Below are 21906 nucleotides of genomic sequence, written 5' to 3' on the forward strand. Positions count from 1 at the left end.
GATCAAAGGTCTGTGAGCAGCGGAGTTAGGAACTAACGAGTAGACGAGCTTGTTGGCCATAGGGAAATTTGCACTTGTCTGCACTGGTGAGGAGGATCGTCCAGCAGGGAGTTATAACAGGATGTGCAGACTCCATGGGCTACTCATCATCGTGGTTTAGCCTTATAGACAGACATGTGTGTTTTTTTTTTTTCCTCCCTCCTCCCCCCCAATCTCAAATCCTGCTGCTTACAACCTGGTTCTGATGCTTGTGTTTTCACCCTTTCTGAGGAGGATGCAGTAGTATGGCCTAGTGGAACGGGCACCATACAGGGAATCAGAAGATTTGGTTCGGTTCCCTACTCTGCAACTGATCTGTTGTGAGAACCTTAGGCAAATCACCACTCTGTGCCTTTGTTTCCGTTCCTGTCTGTCTTGTCTAGTTAGACCATTAGCTTGGGGGAGCAGGGACTGTCTCTCACTTAGGGTGACCAGATGTCCTGATTTTATAGGGACAATCCTGATTTTTGGGTCTTTTTCTTATATAGACTCCTATTACCCCCCACCCCCGTCCCGATTTTTCACGCTTGCTGTCTGGTCACCCTACCTCACTATATGTTTTCATAGCACCTAATGCATGGGGGCCTCTAGGAGCTTCTGGAATACAAATAAATAAATATTATAACAGAATATAATACACTGCAATAATACCTGTGGTGAGTTAACTGGGGTCTCTGCTGGAGTGGAATTCACAAGTGTTCGGCTGTGCTACCCGAAAACAGGATTTAAGGCAGACATAATTATGCAAAGAAATATGTAATCAAGACAAACAGATTTTCATTAGCGCTGTAAGGTGGTGGGCCAGCCTGAGCATTCTAGCACCAGGAGGAATAATGGACTTTTGATAAATGAAGGATCATTATAAAGAAAATACACATCTTTTATTCCGAAGAGTGCTCTAGTGCTCTGAATACAGAACTGGGCGACAGGAGTTCAGTTCCCAGTTCTCTCTGAATTCCCAACCTCGGGCAACTAATTTCACCCTTCAAGCTTAGGGGTGATAACATTTCAGAGGGTCTCATCCTGTCCCCCTTGGGAGTCTTTCCGGCCACTCCAAATTCTAACACCAAAAGCAAGGGCCCTGATAAGGAAAGGTTCATCTTTTTCCTGGTATCTGACCTTCACTTAATGCCAGAAATCCCACTGGGTGCCTCCAGCACTCTCTCCAGTGCTGCCAGCCCACTGCTCCCAGTGCCCCCTCCTCCTTCTCCAGTGGCGCCAGCCCACTGCCCCCACCCCCTTCTCCAGTGGTGCCAGCCCACTGCCCCCACCCCCTTCTCCAGTGGTACCAGCCCACTGCCCCCAGCCCCTTCTCCACTGCTCCCAGTGTCGCAGCCTCCTCCTGTGCTGCCAGCCCCGTGAACCCTCCTCCCCCAGTGCTGGCAGCGCACTGCCCGTCTCCCCACTCCAGTGCTTACACTGCCCCCTAGTGCCCCGCCCCCTCACTGCCCTTCCCGCTCCCCCTCACTCCTGCCCCCCCCCCCGACCAGTGCCCCAATCCCGAGGCTGCCCCGCCCCCAGGAGCCGGCAGGCAGGGCGGCCGCTGATTGGCCAGAGTCCTCCGGCGTCCCGGCGTCCCGCGATTCCCGGAAGTGGCGCGGGGCAGGCCGGGATGGAGGAGGACGAGCTGGAGGGTGTGGAGGAGCTGGAGGCCGTGCTGCAGCTGGCCCCGGAGGTGCAGCTGGCCATAGAGCAGGTGAGGGCCGGGCCGGGCCGGGCCGGGGGTTAGAGGTGCTGGGGGAGGCGGGGCTGCTCTCCCGGGCGGCGGGGCTCCTGGGGGGCAGGGACCCGCTCCTTGGGGCTGGGACGCTGTCCTGGGGGGGCTGGGATGCTCTCCTCTGGGGGGGCTGGTTGGGGGTGGGGACGCTCTCCTGGGGGGGCTGGGATGGGCTGGTTGGGGGGGGGGGCTGGGATGCTCTCCTCTCCTCTGGGGGATGGGCTGGTTGGGGGGGGGGCTGGGATGCTCTCCTCTCCTCTCCTCGGGGGGGCTGGGATGCTCTCCTCTGGGGGGGGGGGATGGGCTGGTTTGGGGGGGGCTGGGATGCTCTCCTCTCCTCTAGGGGGGCTGGGTTGGTTGTGTGCGGGGACGCTCTTCTCTGGGGGGGGGCTGGGGGAGGCTGGGATGCTCTTCTCTGGGGGGGGGTCTGGGATGGGCTGGTTGGGGGGGGCTGGGATGCTCTTCTCTGGGGGATGGGCTGGTTGGGGGGGGCTGGGATGCTCTTCTCTGGGGGATGGGCTGGTTGGGGGGGGGCTGGGATGCTCTTCTCTGGGGGATGGGCTGGTTGGGGGGGGGGCTGGGATGCTCTTCTCTGGGGGATGGGCTGGTTGGGGGGGGGCTGGGATGCTCTTCTCTGGGGGATGGGCTGGTTGGGGGGGGGGCTGGGATGCTCTTCTCTGGGGGATGGGCTGGTTGGGGGGGGGGGCTGGGATGCTCTTCTCTGGGGGATGGGCTGGTTGGGGGGGGGGCTGGGATGCTCTTCTCTGGGGGATGGGCTGGTTGGGGGGGGCTGGGATGCTCTTCTCTGGGGGATGGGCTGGTTGGGGGGGGGCTGGGATGCTCTTCTCTGGGGGATGGGCTGGTTGGGGGGGGGCTGGGATGCTCTTCTCTGGGGGATGGGCTGGTTGGGGGGGGGGCTGGGATGCTCTTCTCTGGGGGATGGGCTGGTTGGGGGGGGGGCTGGGATGCTCTTCTCTGGGGGATGGGCTGGTTGGGGGGGGCTGGGATGCTCTTCTCTGGGGGGGGCTGGGATGGGCTGGTTAAGGGCGGGGATGCTCTCCTCTGGGGGGGGCTGGGATGGGCTGGTTAAGGGCGGGGATGCTCTCCTCTGGGGGGGGCTGGTTGGGGGTGGGGACGCTCTCCTGGGGGGGGCTGGGATTCTGGTGGAATCTTAGATTAATTTATTTATCGTTCAGGTAGTATTAACTTTCCTAGTAAATAAATGTCTCTCCATGCCTTGGCCTGTTGCCCTTTCCCCCCTGTTGCTTCAGGCCTGGACTGTAGAGGGAGCCAACCTGTGTGTGGATTTTGTCAACCATTATAGGCTTAAGTAAAGCACAAAAGAACCCACTGGCTGATTTGGATCTTGGAGAGATTTCGCCCCGTCCCACCCTTTCATAGGAGGCCATTGATTTGCAGTGGCATGCGTCAGGGCGCTCAAAACCCTTTCCACGTGAGCAGCCCACATGTATCCTCCTGGAACCAGAGTCCTCAGATATGCCTTACAATTCTTTGTGGGCCAAAGGAGGTGCAATGGAATTAGCAGCAACTTGTGGTGAAATCCTGGCCCTGTTGAAATCAATGGCAAAATTTACATTGACTTCCCTTGGGCCAGGATTTCACCCCTGCTGTCTGAAGAGGAACCTGTTGTAGGTGAAAATCTAGAGGCAGGGAACGGGAGCTGCCTCACAACACAGCACTCAGGTGACCCTCTTGGGTGTTAAAGTTAACAAGTTAAGTTGCAGACTTTCTTTGAATGAGCTAGAGGGGGTGATGGAGACTGACACAGCGGCAGGGGTGCACAGCACCTATCAATAAGGAAGGCAGCAGCATTTCTTTGTCATTGTTCTTGTGGGTGTCATTTTTTCTATGAGGTTAACGAGTTGTTGTTGTTGATGTTTTTGTTTAAAGCAATATTCCAGACACTTTGGGATCTTCACATGGGATAGGAGGGGGGATGCTGAACAGTTGAACCATTTTCATTGAGAACTTTAGAGCTGCTAAATTAATCCTGAGGTCTAATGGAAACTGGAACTTGGCTGGAATAATACTACTTTGCATTTCATAGATTCATAAATGCTAAGGGCAGAAGGGATCATTATAATCATCTAGTCTGATTTCCTGCATGACACAGACTAAAGAACCTCATCCAATATTCTCCGAGCTATAGCATATCTTTTAGAATGATAGCCAGTCTGGAGAATCCACCATGTCTCTGAGTTGTTTCAATGGATAATTATTCTCACTGTTTTAAAAAAAATAAAAATAAAAAAATTGCACCTTACTTTTGAATTTGATTCACTTCAGTTTCCAACTACTGGGTCTCATTGTGCCTTTTTCTGCTAGTGACACTTTATTTTAAGTGCCTGCAAGGACTGAGTTAAAGGAACACTATTAATTCAAATTTGGCCCCACATTTAAATATTTATTTATAAAAAAGCCTCTAAGGCCAATGGCAAATGTTCTTATAAATAATAATAAAAAGCAATGAAAACAATTGTTTTAAAACAAATATTTTGCTCCACTGTTGGAAATTCAACCAACTATGGCACTAGGAACATGAGAATGAAATTGGCTATAAACAAAGGCGCTACTGACTGTCAGTGGCCAAGCTGAGAGTAATGGAAAAAGTTAGCATCCCAGGTAAATAAACTTGTTTATTGCATATGATTTTAAAGTTGAAGACTTCAGGTCTTGCCTGTGATGTATCATAATCCCTGTGTTAGAGGTAGAGAGCCACCTAGACAACACAAAACAGTAGGCCCATTAACCTTAGTGAGAGCTTTAATTCCTTCAGGGTGATGAGATTTCTTTCCTTTTCCTCTCAAAAATATTTTAAGTTCTATATGGAGAGTTAAGATGGGGAGTTTTATATGGAGATTGACTTTGGTCTAGTGTCTGGGATCAAATCTGTTCAATATAATCACAACATAAGCACAATTTCCCACTGTTTTGGGCCAATAAAGATTGTTTAGGGAACTAGACAAAGATTGTAACATTTTTGTTAAAATGTGCGTCTGTAAATCTCCACTTTTGCTATAACCATAATATTTTTTTACATGTTGCTATAGTTGAATGGTTCTAACAAGGAAACTTTGCCAATCTACTGATTGGTTCCATATCCTACTCCTGGGGGAATTCTGCAGAAAAATATTAAAAATTCTGCACCGAGAATTAAAAATTCTGTGCACAATATTTTAAAATTCTGCACATTTTATTTGTCAAACTAATGCAATATAATCATGCCAGTTTCAATTATTTTGGTAGTTTATTTAAACTACAATACAATGGATGGAGAATGGGAGTGGGGAGCATTGGAAGAAATCCCCAAACCCCCTTGCCTAATAGTAATGTCACCAGGTTTGACCCTTTATTTCTAGTTACTAGTCAACAAATATATGCAGCCGTATGCTCAGTGTTACATCATAGGCAACTGAAGAGCAAGTGGGGGCTGGGAAATCAAACTCACAATTTATATTGGCTACTGACCAACTCCAGAAAGGTAAGAACCAAACAATTCATGGAGCACATTTTAATAGAAATTTTTTTCAGTCCAAAAATTTAGACCAGTTCTAATCACTAAAGCACTATAAGCATGTATAAGACCATATTGTCCTTTACACCACTCTGGCAATGTAAAGGAGCCTTAAAAGTTTTACTCCTGTTTTATCTTCCTGGGGGAATTCACAAAGGCGATGGGAACAATTCACTAAGCAGGTAGGTTGCTACATTCTGCTTTGCCCCACACCTATCTCCCCAGAAACAACCCAACGCCCTGGCTCTCCACACCAAGTGTGCCGCAATAGCAAGCAAGAGGGACAGAGTCTCTCTCTCTCCTCTCACACGCATGACTGCCCAGCCTTCCCGCCCCTGTCCTAGTGGTGATTTATGTCTATACCTGCTGCTCTGAGTGCCTGAACCAACCTGCCTGCACTGCTGGGGAGAGGCTCATGACCGCTCTTGTGGGTTTCCCTTTGCTTCCCCATCAGAAGTCATTTTTCTGTGGGGAAGCAAATAAATTTGCGGGGGACATGAATTCTGCACGTGTACAGTGATGCAGAATTCCCTCAGGAGTAATATCCAGAACAGTTTACAGTCAAAGGACTGCGTGCGGAATAGCAAGTGATTTTCAGGTAGAAAGGTTCACAAAGTGAGTGACTCTCCAGGAGTGTTTGGAAGGAGGCAAAGGGAAAAGGGGTTTAGCAAATATTAATTACAAGACTGTGCTGGGTGTGGGGGATTGCATGAAAGGAGGCACAGAACTGGGAATGAACAAAGGATGGTCTTATGGTTAAAGCTGGGGTTCAGAAATCTGAGTTCATGTCCTAGCTCTGCAACAGGCAGATGAGGGGTGGGGAAGATGCTGGATTCATTAGCTAATGCATTAATTGTAATGTTGTTATACTTGACGGTTCAAGTAGTCTTTTCCAGCCCTACGCCTGCACCTTAGTGATGAAGCCACACAGTTATTTTCTAATGCTGTGTCTTGTAAATAAAATTTTGGATTTGCTGATTAAAAAAGAAAATCTGTACAAACTTCAAAAAATCAATATAAAATAATGATTTTTCGCTCCCCTGGGATTTTTTATATCAGGTGACATTGGCTGTAAAGGCTGATATGAATCAGCAGAGGCGGCAGGCTGTCAGGGATAGCAAGGGAGATTTCACCATTCTGCTGCACTAGAGAATACTGCAGTGAAGTAACATATTCATTTTCTGCAACTTTTCTGTAGTGATTGAGGAAGCTTGACCCAGGCTGATGCCCCTTCTCTACTGTATTATGATCTCCCCCATTACCCTTATTACAAGCCTGAGATGCTATACTTTTTTCATAAATATTGTCTTAGTTTTATGTGGTGCTTTTCCATCACCTCTCCATCTGGTTGTCCTGTAGTACCTTGCTGGTCAAGTGCTTAGAGGCACTCAGTTCGATTTCACTGGTCTGTTCATTTGTGCCCCTGCAATGTTGCCACACTCAGCTTACAGTACTATTAGCTTTTCTCGTCAAATGCTCAGTCAAATATGCTTAGCTGTGTGTCTGCTCAGTCACCTGGCCAACCACAATCCTCTCCCCTGAATCTGATGGACGTGTTTAAATCTCCCGGAATCCATGACTCTCCTTACAGCCATCGCCAACCTTAATCTTTCGTAAGAACTATCAGTACTGTCGCTGCTTGCCTCTAGAAACAGCAGACGGTAGCAAGACACAAACAGTTAGTAGTCAAACTGCAGTTTCCCAGCTAGAGTAGGAATCTGAGACAGAGTTTTGTTTAGTTTTTTGGCAAGACTATTCGCTATCACAATCGATCTGTTGTGCTGTCTGTAAGTGTTGCCCAGTAGAAGATCAGGGAGCCGGGCCACCTGGCTTCTGTTCCTGATTTTGCCACTGATTTGCTGTGTAATATTGGAGAACATCATTTAATATTCCTGTGCCTCAGTTTCTAGTTCCTCAGCTGAAAGGTGGACAAATACCATATTAATAGTAGTGAGGCCCTCTAAGGCCTGGTCCCCACTTAGTCCGGACTTCGGACTAAGGTACGCAAATTCAGCTACGTTAATAACGTAGCTGAATTCGAAGTACCTTAGTCCGAACTTACCGCGGTCCAGACGCGGCCGGAAATCTCCCCCCGTCGACGCCGCGTACTCCTCTCGGCGAGCTGGAGTACCGGCGCCGACTGTGAGCACTTCCGGGATCGATCCGGGATCGATTTATCGCGTCTTAACCAGACGCGATAAATCGATCCCAGAACATCGATGGCGTGCCGCCGGACCAGCCGGTAAGTGAAGACTAGGCCTAAGTTACAATCCTTTCAGAAACACTAGATTTTCCCTTTGAAAAAAGCATATCAAATTTAGATACTCCGTGTGCTATGATAGCAAAAAGTTTGAATTGAAGGTTTTGTGTAGGATTTTCTTTTGCTTAATGCAGCTGCCTATCGCCAGCTTGGAATGACTAGAATGACGCACATGGGTGACACCGCGCAATGGCTGATGTGATTTACTGTATATCCAGGACGTGGTTTAGACTGGGGAGGGAGGGATTGATGTCTGCATGGCACAGAACAAACGTGGTAACTGGGAAGGTAATGCATCATATTTTAGTTTATGATGGAGGAAAAATAATTTAACAACCTTACTTGGCTCATTTGAGCACCCCCTGAAGACAGATTAGAAAGAGTTGCTGCTCTTTTCTCCTTTTCTGGGATAACTAGATCATTTAACAGATTGATCTTCTCTCTTTTCCATGTTTGCATGGGGTGAAATCTAGGTCTCCAGGGATCTGGTTTGACCATTTTCTTAATTCACCATGTCTGATATTACAAGTTTGTGAAAGACAAAGTCTCCATCTCTCACCAGATGGCCCTACCCAAGAGAAGGGCATGGTCGCAGCATGAGCTTTTAATTTCCAGGCAATGATGAAAAGATCAACATGGTTTTAGATACATAATTAATAGTTTCTGTCTCTTGGGAGTTTGTAGCACATGATTGATTGTGCTGGTATTGAATCTCGGGATGTGCATATATATTACATCTGTGTTTACCCAGTCTGATAACTGCAGGAATTTTAATAGCGCAAAGAACTCCAGGGGTTTAATCACAAAAACTATTTATTCTCCATTGAATTAAGGCCTGACTGCTCTCCATGCAGACCTGTCAGGACCATGCTGTTAAACATAATCCCATGTCTGTGTTTTAGTTATTAAAATAACAGATACTGTTTAAGTTACAGATGATCAAGCTGATATTTTGTGTTTCTTTTCCCGCTCTCTAGGTGTTTCCCAGCCAAGATCCACTGGACAGGGCAGACTTCAATGCTGTGGAGTATATTAATACTCTCTTTCCAACTGAGCAAGTAAGTCAAATGCTTGGGGTTCTGCTGTCCCATGAGCCATGGGGTAACCTTAATGGTGATTCAATGTGTAAATCCCCCTGCATGTCCATGGAAAGACAGATTTAAAAATATACCCAGGGCTTCTTTCTAAAGAGCAGCAAAATTATGACTTTCAGTGGCAATTACTTCTTAAACTCAGACCTAGTGAAATAGAATGACCGTCTCCCAATCTGCTAGCTGCAGTTTCAAATATAATGAAAGTTCCATTTTGGTCTCTAGAAAGAAACAGTTTCACTATGCAAGGGTTGGTTTGTTTTTGCAGTTGAATTTCAGATCCTGCTGGATCAATATACTGGGAGGCCCCAAGGATTCTAGCCACACCAGGGATGTTTTGAACGTGAAGTGTCAGCAAGTCCAGTCACAATCAGACTAGATTTTAAAACCATTGTTTCCTTTCAGGGATAAAGAATGGAGATCTAGTGGGGTCGAATCCTTCCCTAGTTCAACCCACGAACTAGGCTTGGCTTGGGGTTGGGAGGTCTGTTGAGATGAGGAGGGCCCTTGGGTGAGCTCCTGAAAACTTGCTGGAACTTCCTAGATTCTGCTGCGTTTGGGATGACTGCAGAAGCAGAGCAGGCAGTAGGATTTTTCCTTTTAGGAGCTTCTGTTCAATTTGTTCTGCTTGATTTGCTCACACCCAGATACCAGTCAGGCATCCTTCATTGCCGTGGATCTCAGGCATTTGGGGCCCATTGCATTCCTCTGGGGGTTGCTGAAGTTCAAAATACTGTAAGGTTGAACCCTAACATACGTTGATCCTATTTGCTTTTTGACTGCGTTATCCACTAGAGGTCACCATCACCATTTCCTTTAACTGCTTCCTCTGAAGGAGGATTCGTAAAATCGCAAAGAGAAATCGTAGTTGTACTCAGCGTGTTTATGCATGTGCAGGGGCAAGTTGAAGAGTCATTGTAGTTTGTAGATCTGGCTTGGGTTCCAGGCTCTGTCACTGACCTCTACGTGACCTTGAGTAAGTCACCAAACTACTTGGTGCCTCAGTTTCCCTGTCTATAAAAGGGAGATTATGCTACTGAACCACCTTTCTAAAGTGCTATGAAAGAAAATGCCAAGTATTATTCAAAGGGAAGTTTGAGTCTCCGATTTGCGTGTATGTAGCGAAAAAACATTTTTCTTTTGAAAAATTGTTTTTTATCTTGCAGTCTTTGGCAAACATTGATGAAGTTGTGAACAAAATCAGACTGAAAATAAGGTAAGTACGGCTCTGTTTCCTTTCATTGTCACATAAGTGGGAAGTGGCCATATGGTTGTTAGATTTTTCATCTAACTCTTTCCTATAGTGTGTGCCACTCAAATAAGATTGCTCTAATGCAGTGTTTCTCAACCTCACGAAAGACAATTGGGCACTGAAAATTGTGTTACAGTTCTAAAGCAAAGAAAAACAAAACTCCCAGAATAACTTCGGTGGCCAAAACCTTCTTGTTGATGAGATCAAACATCGTAGCTGTAGTAATAGTTGTAGTTCATAAGCTTTATTGTTGTCATTCTTACGTTTGTTATAAAGGCAAGAATAAAAAATATAAGGGGGTTGTGACATTTTTTTTACTTTGAAGAAAGGATTGTCTACCTGAAAGCACTGCTCTAGTGCAGGAGAACCAGAAAGGGAAACTGCCCAGTCTGATAACATTGGTCAACTGGAGCGAAATGCAAAAAGTGAATTGGATTTTAAAAATAATTTTCATATTTTGCCACTATTCAGTGTTGTTGCTAATATTCAGGAGAATCGGAGGTATTTATAAAAATGTCAGTTTTATGCTGTCAGCACCATTTAAAAACAAACCAACCCAAGTACAATTTTGTTCTTTCTGTGCACTGGTTTTCACAACCGATCTGTGCCATGGATGCAGTGGGTTATGTTGACGTTGTCTGCTTTTCCCCAAAGGAGGCTGGATGACAATATTCGAACAGTAGTGAGAGGACAGACAAACGTGGGACAGGATGGCAGACAGGTACTTGTGTCTTCTATCACAAAAAAATCCCAAGCTTCTCTTCTCCCTCTGCTAAAAAGAAAAACAGCTATGGCATGCAGAAGTCTCAAAGACTCATGGACTTTAAGGTCAAAAGGGACCATCATGGTCATTAGTCTGACCTCCTGCACATTGAAGGCCACAAAACCTCATGCACCCACTCTTGTAATAGACCCCTAACCTCTGGCTGAGTTACTGAAGTCCTCAAATCAGGGTTTAAAGACTTAAATACAGAGAATCCACCATTTACACTTGTTTAAACCTGCAAGTGGCCCGTGCCCTTGCTGCAGAGGAAGATGGAAAACCCCCCAGGGTCTCTGCCAATCTGAGCTGGGGGGAAATTCTTTCCCGATCCCAAATATGGCCATCAGTTAAACCCTGAGCATGTGGGCAAGACCTGGGAAAAGATACTCTGTAGTAACTCGGAGCCCTCCCCATCTAGTGTCCCATCGTAATGATGCTGCTAACATCTTGCACACACACACACGTAACACTGTATGTACCACGGAGAATGAATACACTAAGTCATATTGAAGAGTCACTTACAGACAGAGCTGTTATTACTTGTCTTCTGATCAGTCTATGGAAGGAGGCAAGAGAGAAATTGAGTTTAATGAAATCAAAACAGAAACGTGATGCCTGCAGTTGAGTCGGTCTCAGAAGCTGATTCCAGAGGTATAGGAGGAAAGCAGTTAAAAACAGGCCCACTGTTAAGTGGGAGTGGATAGCTCAGGGGATTGGTACTGGGATATGGAGCCTTTTAACTAGGTCACTGGTTGGAATGTCCTAGGTCATTACTGCCTGACTGAGTGGCCCCCATGAAACGAGATGGCAGATTTCAGTTTATTCTCTATTTGACAAGTGTCCGTACCCCAGTACCCAGAACTTAACAGCAAGACCAAGGATATGATAGCCATGAAGACTGAACTACCTTCTTACCTGTAGATGTGATTCATCGTTGAGGCACCTAGCACTGTTGCTGCATGTCTTGTAGCTGTTTTATGGGTAAATGGGGAGCTTCCATATCAATCCAGCACCTTCCATGAGTATTACATTTAGTATTAAGAAGAGGAAACAATGGTTAAGTAGTAGTACCTGGAGACAGGACTGCCTTTCCCCCACTAGTAGACCCTTTGGATGTATTTTTCAGTTTTTCCTGAAGTACAGTTTGTGTGGGTTTGCTTCTTTCCTTCTGGAGCACACAGTGATAGACTCTGTTGAAAGCCTCAATCTGAAGTGCACCTGCTTGCAAAAATCTACCATGACGAAAGAATAACTGCTAGGCAAAGAAAAGCACTTGAGCCCCTGTGCCAAGTGATGAAAGATGAGCTGTTCTGCATGGAAAGGACACAGACCACCATTAAAACGTATTCAGTTTGCCACTCCCAATAGACTGATCTTGTAGTTTATAGTCACAAATAAAAGAACCTACACAAGTAGGTCTTATGAAGTATGGACTGAGCCCAGAGCTAGGAGCCAAGGACTTCCTGAGTTCTCATCCTGTTTCCGCTGCTGATTCTTGCTGTGGTTTGAGTAAATTATTTAACCTCTCTTTGCCTCAGTATTAATGTCTGGAAAATGGGGGTTGTTTACCTATCCCAGGAGGACTGTTTAACATTGGTATGGATCCCTGAGCACTAAATATTACTGAGTTAGGGACACATTTGGCAGATATCATGGTGGAGACTGGAGACTATTCCTAGAATAAGAGAAAATGTGAAAGACAGCCTGGGTCAGGAGTGAAGTGGGGGCCAACAGAGTGGTCAGGAGAAGGGTGTCAGAAGAAATGAGGTCAGAAATACACATGGAAGGGGAGTTGTTGAGGCTGAGGAGAAGCCAGTGCAGCAGTTAGAGAAGAGGTTGAAACATGCTCAGGATGACAAAAGTGGGGCAGATGGTTTTGGCAGCAGCTTCTCGGACAGACTGAAGGGTAGAGGGGTGATTGGGAGAACACAGAGAAGAGGAGGAGAGTGCAGTCCAGGGGAAAAATTATAAGAGCATGGCCTAGGGTTTTGGCAGGTCCAGGGGATGAATTTGACGAGGGGGACAAAATAAAAGAAGCTGTTCCTACATGGTGACAAAAGGCCACAGCTCAGCAGTGTGGGTCAGTGCTGAGCACCCATGGAAATGCTGGCTGTAGAATCCTCTGTAGAGAAACCTCTTGCAAGAACCGCTGGACAGAACTTGAGGAGGCTGCTTGGGATTACCAGGGGACATGATGACTTGCTGAATGAGGTTCCTAGGCTGTTGACGGATGTGTACTATGGAGGTCCAGCATCCTCCATGTGAAGCTCTGCCTTCTATGTCTCACATCCTTGAGTTCCTTAGAGGGTCACTGTGCCATATCGAAACAGTGCAGGCCTTAGCCAGTACCCTGTGCAGTAGCACTGGAGGGTGTCGGAGAACAAACAGATTTCTCACTCTCAGGTTGGGTGCAGCAAGTCAGATACTTTATTATCTCTGCAATTGCATGGAGGGAGAGAGCAAAACAGGTCTCTCACAGGTAAACAATTACAGCAAGCGTTTATACCTTTTGTTACATACAATAACGGGCAACAGCTGCATTTTGTTTATACATATGTCATCCTGATATCTTATTTTCCTCCTCAATTTAGACTATAGTCTACATTCCATACTTCTCTAACACAAGGTCGCAACAACTTCTCTCACAGTTCTTTCCCACTCGCCTCACACAATCCTTGCTTCTACAAATCTCGCGTTATTAGGGTTACAGCTAGCCTGACTCTTGCTCACATAAGGAGACGGCGTGGATTTGAAATCCCCTTCAAATCCCTGTCAGTTCTTTCTCTACTTCCACAAGGGGTAAATACGTTTGTGAAGCCCCTAGTTAGTTTGCCTGTTAAGGGACTTATTAAAATTCCGTCAGAATAAAACCACAGAATATTTACGTGTGTGGGGCATGTTCATGCAGAGTCCCTTTGAAGTGGCTTAATGCAGTATTTAGTCATGAGCGTTTCCATGTTGAATCACTTTACTGCTGTTCAAAGTAATAGCGCTTTATTTTACTGAACGTAACCAGTGTGTGTCACGTTAAAGGCAGGTACTCTTCTAGCAGTGCAACTAAGCCTTTAATACTTTCAAAGAGTTTGAAATATTGACACCAAGAAATTGTTGGAAAGCTTTATTCTCTCTCAAGGATCCGTGTGCATTTTAAAGGATGCGTGCTTTCCTCTGTGCCTGCACAACATACACGTATGTATGTGTGAACACATGTTTTATACATGGATTGCTGGAACAAAGCTGTGTCAATATTGGGAAGGGCAGGCTTAGAAGTATCAAACTTGCAGGAATGTCAGTAATTCCAGGCCTCAGACATTAGTAGGTCAAAGGGTATTGCAGTTGAGCAGGTCAGATTACAGAGGGAGAGAAAGTCGTGAATAGCATTTCAGTTAGAGATGGAATTTTGCATTCATCTCCCCAGAACCCAGACAGAAAGGAAACACAGAAGAAATAATTGCTATTCCTGTCCATGCCATAGTTCTTTCTTTCTCAGTGGCTCAGGATGCAGGCGAATGGAGAGAGGGGCCCTTTCAGATAATGGCCTTGTTAATAGTTTGTGGGGGTGAAAACCTTGATCTTTAGCACCGGCTGTCTGTCCTTTTGCTGAAGGGAGCCTTTGTTTGACTAGCGCATGTTCAGTGGAAATATGGATGCTCAGAAATGTTAAGTTTTTATAGGGCAAGAGGCCCAGCTTTTCCCTCTTGGATGGAACAGAGGAAGAGTTTAATTTTCTGAAGTATTGTAAGAATTTGTTTCTAAGTACCAACAAGTGAGGCACATCTAAGAAAAACAGATGCTTGGCTATGGAGCGAATAAATGCTGTAGTAAAGAGAGTGGGACTTTTTAAAAAAACAGCAGCATGCTTCAGGCTAAAAGCCACGCTGACCAGGAAGCCCTATTTATCCCCTTCTGTCTGGATCCTATGTTCTATATGTCATCTGAATGCTCCAACAATTCTATTTTTCCTGGCAGAAATTTCCCTGCCTGGTGATTCCAGGTCTCTTCTCATTCCTTATCACCCTTTTTCGATTCATTTTGTTTTTTGGATTTTGCTGGAAGTTGATGCGTGTGTAGAAATGGCAGCTACTGTGTAACCTTTTTACTTGCTAATCTCGCTCTTTCCTGCTGTGCCTTCCCTTCACTACTCCCAGAGACTAAGCCATAGCAAACTGTTCTGTGCTGCTTAGCTAGAGGGCAGCTTTCCCTTCACCAGTGGGTTGCTTTTAATTTAAGGTGTGTGACAGATGCTGTAACCCAGGGGTAACAATCTGCTCTAGTGGAGCCAAACTTGGTTTGTGCATGTTGGTGGACGGATGTGTAAATCTGTCAAAAACGTGCTTCATTCCTGGATTGCGGGTTCTTCTGCGTGCATGTTTGGAGAGAGCATTTTATATTTCAGGTGTTTACCCAGTCTGTAATGTTAATGATTAGGGAGACACAGGTGTGTTTGAGCACAAGATAGAAAGCCAGGAAGTCGTGAGTTCTAATCCCGTCTCTGACACTGATTCACCCTTTGGCCTTGATCAAGTTACCTAGTCTCTCTGCATCAGTCTCCTCATCTCTGAAACGGGGATAATATCTGCCACACTTCCTCTACACTTTTCTCTAGCACAGTCCGATGATGTGCTTGCACTCTGCATTTGTCTCCGTTCTGAGTGTCGGACCTTTTAAATAAACATAAGAATTCAATAAGTAACATTTTAAAATAAAATTCTCTTTATGGCAAGACTCGGTCTCATAGATTCTAAGGTCAGAAGGGACCATCATGATCATCTAGTCTGACCTCCTGTCTGAGAGTATGACAGGTCTGACCCAAATAAAAACTGTTATTGCATTTGAACACTCTTTTGCAAAGTGCTTTGCTTATTAAAGAGGAACTTGGCTGGCAGAGAGTTTGCAATTCACTAATCACGTTTGGTATTTTGAAACCAAACATTAAAAACCGCCACGACAAGAACACTTAAACCTCAGATACCATATCCTGGCTGTAATGATTTCATAGCAGCTGAGATGGCCATCATGAGTTCATTACACAGCATGCTGGGGGGGCTTTAAAGAAGCCACTCCCATCTCTTAACCATATAACAACACGTAGGTGACCAGAAGAAGCTGTTCACATGTGTTGGGTCCCCGTGGAGGTAGACAAGTGTCATATTTTCAGCCAGTTATTATAACATGGGTCCTGATGCTGCCAGGGGTCGAATAACTGCTAATTTCTGTGAGCATGGAGGATGCGGGGTGCCTTGTAGAATTGAGGGTAAATCACTGTTTTTATAAACACCCTGGAAAGGCTTTGACCTTCTTCCCAAAGAAATATAACCCCCAGATGCTAAGACAACACGAAAGGTTTTATTTGAGCCAACAAAAGCCAGGAGGAGGTGCCAAGCTGAGCCGGCACTCTTCCCTGAAGGAGGCAGTTCACTGTGGTGTGGGAGCAGGCAGTATTGTGGATACAGAAGTTTATTCTCCCCTCTGTTTTTATTGAGGGGATCAACATGTACATTGCAGAAGGGGGGAAGAATATTCAGAACTGTCACCCTTGTCTTTGAGTTTCCCATCTCTCATCTGCATAACTTGGCTGCTGAATGAGGGAACAGGAGTCTGGAGCCTTTCATTTGTAGGTGGCTGGTTCAAATCCTTTCTATTCCAGCGAGAGGGGCCACTAAAGAGCTGAGCACAAGCAAAGTGGGGGTGCTCTTTTTACTTGCCAACTGCATCTTCCCCTTCTGTCCACGAGGGGGGAGCACAACTTTGCTTTTGAGACCAGGCTAGCATTTGGTTTTGCTCATCAGCTGGTGGAAGAGAGAGAGTCTGGGGAAGGAATGGTCTGTACAGTGGCTCAGATTTCTCACTAGGCCTGCAGATAGCACAGTTGCTCCGGATCGTGGGTCTTCACCTACAGCAGCAGGGTGCGTTCCCAGTGCAACATCCAGCCTTGAGAGAGAGTGAGAGACAGGGCCAGGAAGTATGGAGTTCTAATTCCAGGTCCAACGCTAACAGCCTCTGTGCTAGAAGCAGGTCACTTAACCACTAGGTCTCCGTCTCCACTTCTGTAGTATGGGGATAATATTACTGTGCTTCACAGGGCCATTGCACACATTAATGAGTGTTTGTCAAGTAGATGAAAAATGCTGGATTTTACTGCCTTTTAAACGGAGAGCCCCAAATGTTTTATATTACCCAAAGGAAAAAAAGTAGCAAGATGGTTGAAAATAAGTGCTTGAATTTAAAATTAAAACGAATCAAATGAATGTAGCACCAAAGGAACCACTTAAAACAGCTTTACAGTCTGGAATGCTCCATCTTCTCCATATAGTGTAACATTTCCCAGTTCAAAGCCATCTGCAGTTTTGAAATTTTGCCCTAGAATTTTCTCCAAATGCAAAGGCCTTTAAATAGTCTGGCTCATTTGGCTTCCCCTTTCTTGTGTGATATTTTTGTGACATCTGTAGGCAATACCGTGAACTTCAAAAATTAACTTGCTAATGACCTCTTTATGGTGTGTGGGGGGGAACAACAGCCGTGGGTGAAACATTCCATGGCAGGGTGTAACAAAAGTTTCCTTGGGAGTCCCAGACATCAACTATTTCTGATGCCTTGGGAGAGGCTGGGAATGCAGAAGCTGCTGTGGGTCAGTTGTAACAATATGTAGTTTGGGCTGTGCCTGTATTTTGTAGGGACCCAGTGCTATGGATCCCCCTTTAGGGTTTTCTCAGATCTGACACGGGAAAGGCGCTTACGCTGCCTTTGCTAAAAAGCTAAGGTCCAGTTACTGCACACTTTCATATCTGCTCCTGGTTACGGTATGGGCAGTTCCCATAGATTTTTCCACTACACATTTAGCATGTTGTCAGTACATTTCTAATATGCTGCCAGTTAGTCCTGTTTATTACCAAAGCTTCTAAATATGTGAGCTATAATTTATCTGACAATCACTGACTTTTTTGTAATGTTCTTTTGGCCTGAGCTGCTTCACCCATTCCCTCAAATTCCCTTTTTGTAATGTATCCTCTGTATTTTCAGACTCTAATTTAACTCTTTTGTTCCATCTCTGCAGCCAGAACATTTGCAAGCCTGAGTTATTAAAGGACAGACAACTTGAAATCTACTCCATTTCAAAATTACTTAGAATTAGTTTCATATCCAACCCTCTCTGCCACTGTTTGTGGTTTTACTATTGAATTTCTCTACTTAAAATTCCCCCCCCCCAAACTTCCTGACCTTCACAAACAACAAGGGACACAAGGAAATGATTGAAACTGATGAAACAGGTTGTCTTTTATAGGGAAAAAAATCTTTCCATCCCAATCTTTTGTTATAATGATCGTAGGTTTTACTGTTACAACAGCAGATGAACATTTTCAGATGGATGTGTGAATTTGTTTTTAAGTTGCTAGTGTCTCTTTAAGAAAAACAAAATATAATTTAACCTAGAGGATTTCCTAGCATAATGGAGGCCAGTCTGATTGGCTTCTAGGTCCCAGTGCAATATAAACATTGAATAATAAGAAAAAGGAAGTGCACATGTTCTGGACAGGGAACATCCTTGCCTGTTTTTTGGTGGGTGAAGATAGTAGTCTGGTAACTCAGTTGGCTCTGACTGGCTTCCAGCTCTGTTTTTTTGACTCTTAATATTGGAAATATGTTTTCCTTATCCATAGGAGTGCAGGAAAAAAGATGGCAGCTGCTGGTGTTCATAAGAATGCAAGTAAATTGCTGTCTAGCTTGCACCCAGCTCAGCGGTGGACACTTTAATTAGCTGTCTGGTACTTTCATGAACAATGTTGCATATAAAGATAAATGTGTAGCACCTTTGCTGCTGGGGGAAGGTTAGCAATGCCTTCTCTTCCCAAGCCATGTGCACAGTGTAGTTTGTTGCTATGTTTAAACCTGTGAAAGGACGGAGATGGATGCATCTGGTGTAGAGAAATACCCACAGCTCTCTTGGGTTTGGCAAGGTCTTAGACTGACGTGCATTGGATACTTACCCTCACTCAGCTATGTCAGTGGAGATCAGGGAGGACTTTACAGAATGGATGCAGGGAGGAAGGGAATTGCATATGGAGATTGAGCAGAGGAAGTGAGAGGTGAAAATGATGCGGGTGCCACGAAGCCCTCTTGCAGTCTAAGCACAGGGAGGGAGACTGGAAGGTGAGGATAAGACCCCAATCTGGCAAAACACTTAAGTCCATCTGTAATTTAAAGCATGTGAGTAACCCACTGAAGACAGTTTTGCATAGGCTAGTTGTGCCCTCAGTCTCGCTTGCTGCCACCTAGCCATTGTCCAGTGCTTGTGCCCGCCTCCCTTAAGCTCTGGTCCAGCAAAACGCTGAAATGCGTGAATAGTTGCTTTGAAATCAGTGAGACAGGCATATTTGTGACTTTAAGCATATGACCTAAGTGCTGGGCTTTGGATAGGGTGACCAGATAGCAACTGTGAAAAAACGGGACGCGAGTGGGGGGTAATAGGTGCCTATATAAGAAAAAGTTCCAAAAAACGGGACTGTCCTTTTAAAAATGGGACATCTGGTCACCCTAGCTTTGGACAACAATTGCCAGGCAGGTAGACAGCTAAATTGTGTGTACAGCTAGGCTAGGCAACAACATGCTAAGGTTACTGTCACTTCATCCTCTCTCCCTCCCAGTACCCACCCATTTATTTGTTTCACGCACGTGTTGTGTCTTGTGTTTAAGAAAAGATTGTCGGCATTTTGGGGTAGAGCCCATCTCTTTACTTAATGTTTTGTGCAATGCCAAGCTCAGTGGGGCTGCGATTCCTGATTAGCGCCTCTAGGTGCTACCAGTATAACAGGTTAGCTTCAAAGCAGGCTTTGAAGAGCCTGTAAAAACATCAGCCTGTTCGCAACAAGTGTTTAAGCCTGACATTTTAAATAATATCATTTGTAGGCTTTTCTTTGGCACAATCACTTTAATATCTCCCATGCCTCTTATGTAGAACACTCTTCTATCATTCTATCATGAACCATTCAACATTCTTGTCTCCTATTTTTCTCTACAGAAACTTTTATCCTGATTGTTAGCAGGCAAAGGCTAATATTCAGGATTTTTGTGTGGAGTGTGTGTGTCGGGGGGGAATGCAGATTTAGGGAATGTCTTAAGCTCTGTGTGTAAGTTTAAAAAAAAAAAAATCCACACCACATATTTCTTAAAACCCAGGCCTTGTGATTAAAGTCACACAGAGTTCTTAAGCTTTTGTAGCCAATGAATAATAAACAGAAGTCAAGCTGCCAAAATAAATCAAACTTAAGATTCATTTAGATCATTTCTTTAGCAAGTTATGGCAGTTGGATGGTCTCTTCCAAGCCGTAGGAACACAGTAAGCCTTTCTAGTCTAAAACATGCTTATTGAAAAGGGTTTTAGGCAAATGGCATGCCAAGAAGAAATACTGTTATTTATTATCCTTTTGGACATTGGCCATTAAAACTGGCATCTGCAGCTACACAAGGAGGTCAAGCATAACTTTTGCCATCTGCTGTGTATCCAAGTTCAGGGGAGAAGCAAGTCGAAGCGTGACCTTTTCTTGTGCTTCTATATCATAAGTGGGTAAATGCAGTTTGTCACCATCCTGTAGCTCTGTGGTTCTCAACCAAGGGTACACCGACCCCGAGGGGTAAGCAGAAGTCTTTCAGGAGGTACATCAATTCATCTATAAATTTGTCTAGTTTTACAATAGGCTACATAAAAAGCATTAACGAAGTCGGTACAAACTAGTTTATGCTGCTCTATATACTATATTCTATGGTAAGGTATGCACTGTATTAGACATGCATGCATTTTATATCATTTACTGATGCATGCAAGCATGTTTATGAGGTTGACGTTGTCATGATGTGTATGTGGTTGCGATGTAAAAATGGATAGCTTTTGGAAACGGGGAGCTGGAAGCAGCAGTAGTGGTGACAGTGAAAGTATAATTCACAGCCTCCCAGAATGACAAGGCTCACAAGTGAAAAATAGGCTCAAGTATCACACGGAAATGTAAGTTCAATATTTATCTCCCAATCAATTTATTTTTCACTATATGGTAAAAACGAAAGTAAGCAATTTTTCTGTAATAGCCTGCTGTGACGTACTTGTATTTTTATGTCTGATTTTTGTAAGCAAGTAGTTTTTAAGGGAGGTGAAACTTGGGGGTATGCAAGAGAAATCAGTGTCCTGAAGGGGTACAGTCGTCTGGAAAAGCTGAGAGCTACTGCTGTAGCTGTCCAGGGTGTGGCTTGGGTCATGTTTTGTGCTGGCAACAGGCAAACTTCATTCCCAGATGGACCCAAGCCCGGAGTAAGTTACAAAGCAAGATCTTGCTGGGTCAGAGCTGGTGCTTTTGCCACATGCCAACTGCATGAGTAGTCCACTCCACCAGTGAAAATGTTGACAACAGGCAGGAGTTTGAAGCTTGGTTTTACTATGCAGTGCCACTTCCCCCCCCCCCCCCCATGGGGAAACGTTTATTCCAGCCATTAGGTTGACATGCCTACGGCTGAAGATCCGTCAGCATTTCCATTTATAAATCTCGATTTTCAGGGTTTGTAATGCAGCTGTACAATCCTAGGCCTCAACCCAAGAGTGGATTTATCTTACAAAATCTGAAAAGCGTTATTTTGGTCCGGTTTTGGAGGTACACAGTGTGCGAACCAAACATGGCTCTGATTGATCAAATGCGATTTGGTGGGAACAGCTGAAATGCTGAGTTCTCTAATGGGCTTTACAGGCATGTAATTGACAAGGGCCCTGCCCTAAGGAGTTTACAGGCGAACTAGGCAAATGCGATGCACAAGATTGCAGTTCAAATACACAGGGAGGTGCAGGCCATGTTGGAGTGGAGATGAGATTTGTTGAATCTGGAGGAGTAATGGAGGTTACTGAGTGTAAGAGATCAGGGCGGCTCTCTGGAGCATAGAGGGTAGAACGAAATGAGGCGTGCATGGAATTGCGTGAGGAAGGTGGAGACAAAAGGTGCAGTTAGAGAGGAACAGGAGCAGCATGGGGCGTAAAGACTCAACACTTACGAATTCTAAAAAAAAATTAGATCAACAAGAGAGAATCACAGCTTGTCTACACAGGGACTTTACCTGTACCATTATACAGGTATAGTTATACTGGTAAAACTCCTTGTGTGAAGACTTATTCTGGAATAGTGTCCACATGGGGGTGTTATAGCAGTAGAATTACAGTGGCAACTCTGGTATAGTTACGCTGCCCATTTTCCCTGTGTAGACAAGCCCTCATCCAC

General features: G+C 45.1%; 1 protein-coding gene across 1 annotated transcript in view; it reads left to right on the plus strand.

The window, feature by feature from the left end:
- The first annotated feature begins 1581 nt into the window (after positions 1-1581).
- VPS53 (VPS53 subunit of GARP complex) overlaps positions 1582-21906 on the plus strand; it is a 90034-nt gene continuing 69709 nt past the window's right edge. Inside the window, exons 1-4 of the mRNA XM_008168958.4 lie at positions 1582-1735; positions 8529-8609; positions 9809-9858; positions 10549-10615. Coding sequence (XP_008167180.1) covers positions 1652-1735; positions 8529-8609; positions 9809-9858; positions 10549-10615 — 282 coding nt within the window. The 5' untranslated portion in view covers positions 1582-1651. The remainder of the gene's footprint in view (positions 1736-8528; positions 8610-9808; positions 9859-10548; positions 10616-21906) is intronic.

This window comes from Chrysemys picta, chromosome 19 (assembly GCF_011386835.1).
Source record: "Chrysemys picta bellii isolate R12L10 chromosome 19, ASM1138683v2, whole genome shotgun sequence".
Taxonomy (NCBI): Eukaryota; Metazoa; Chordata; order Testudines; family Emydidae; genus Chrysemys; species Chrysemys picta.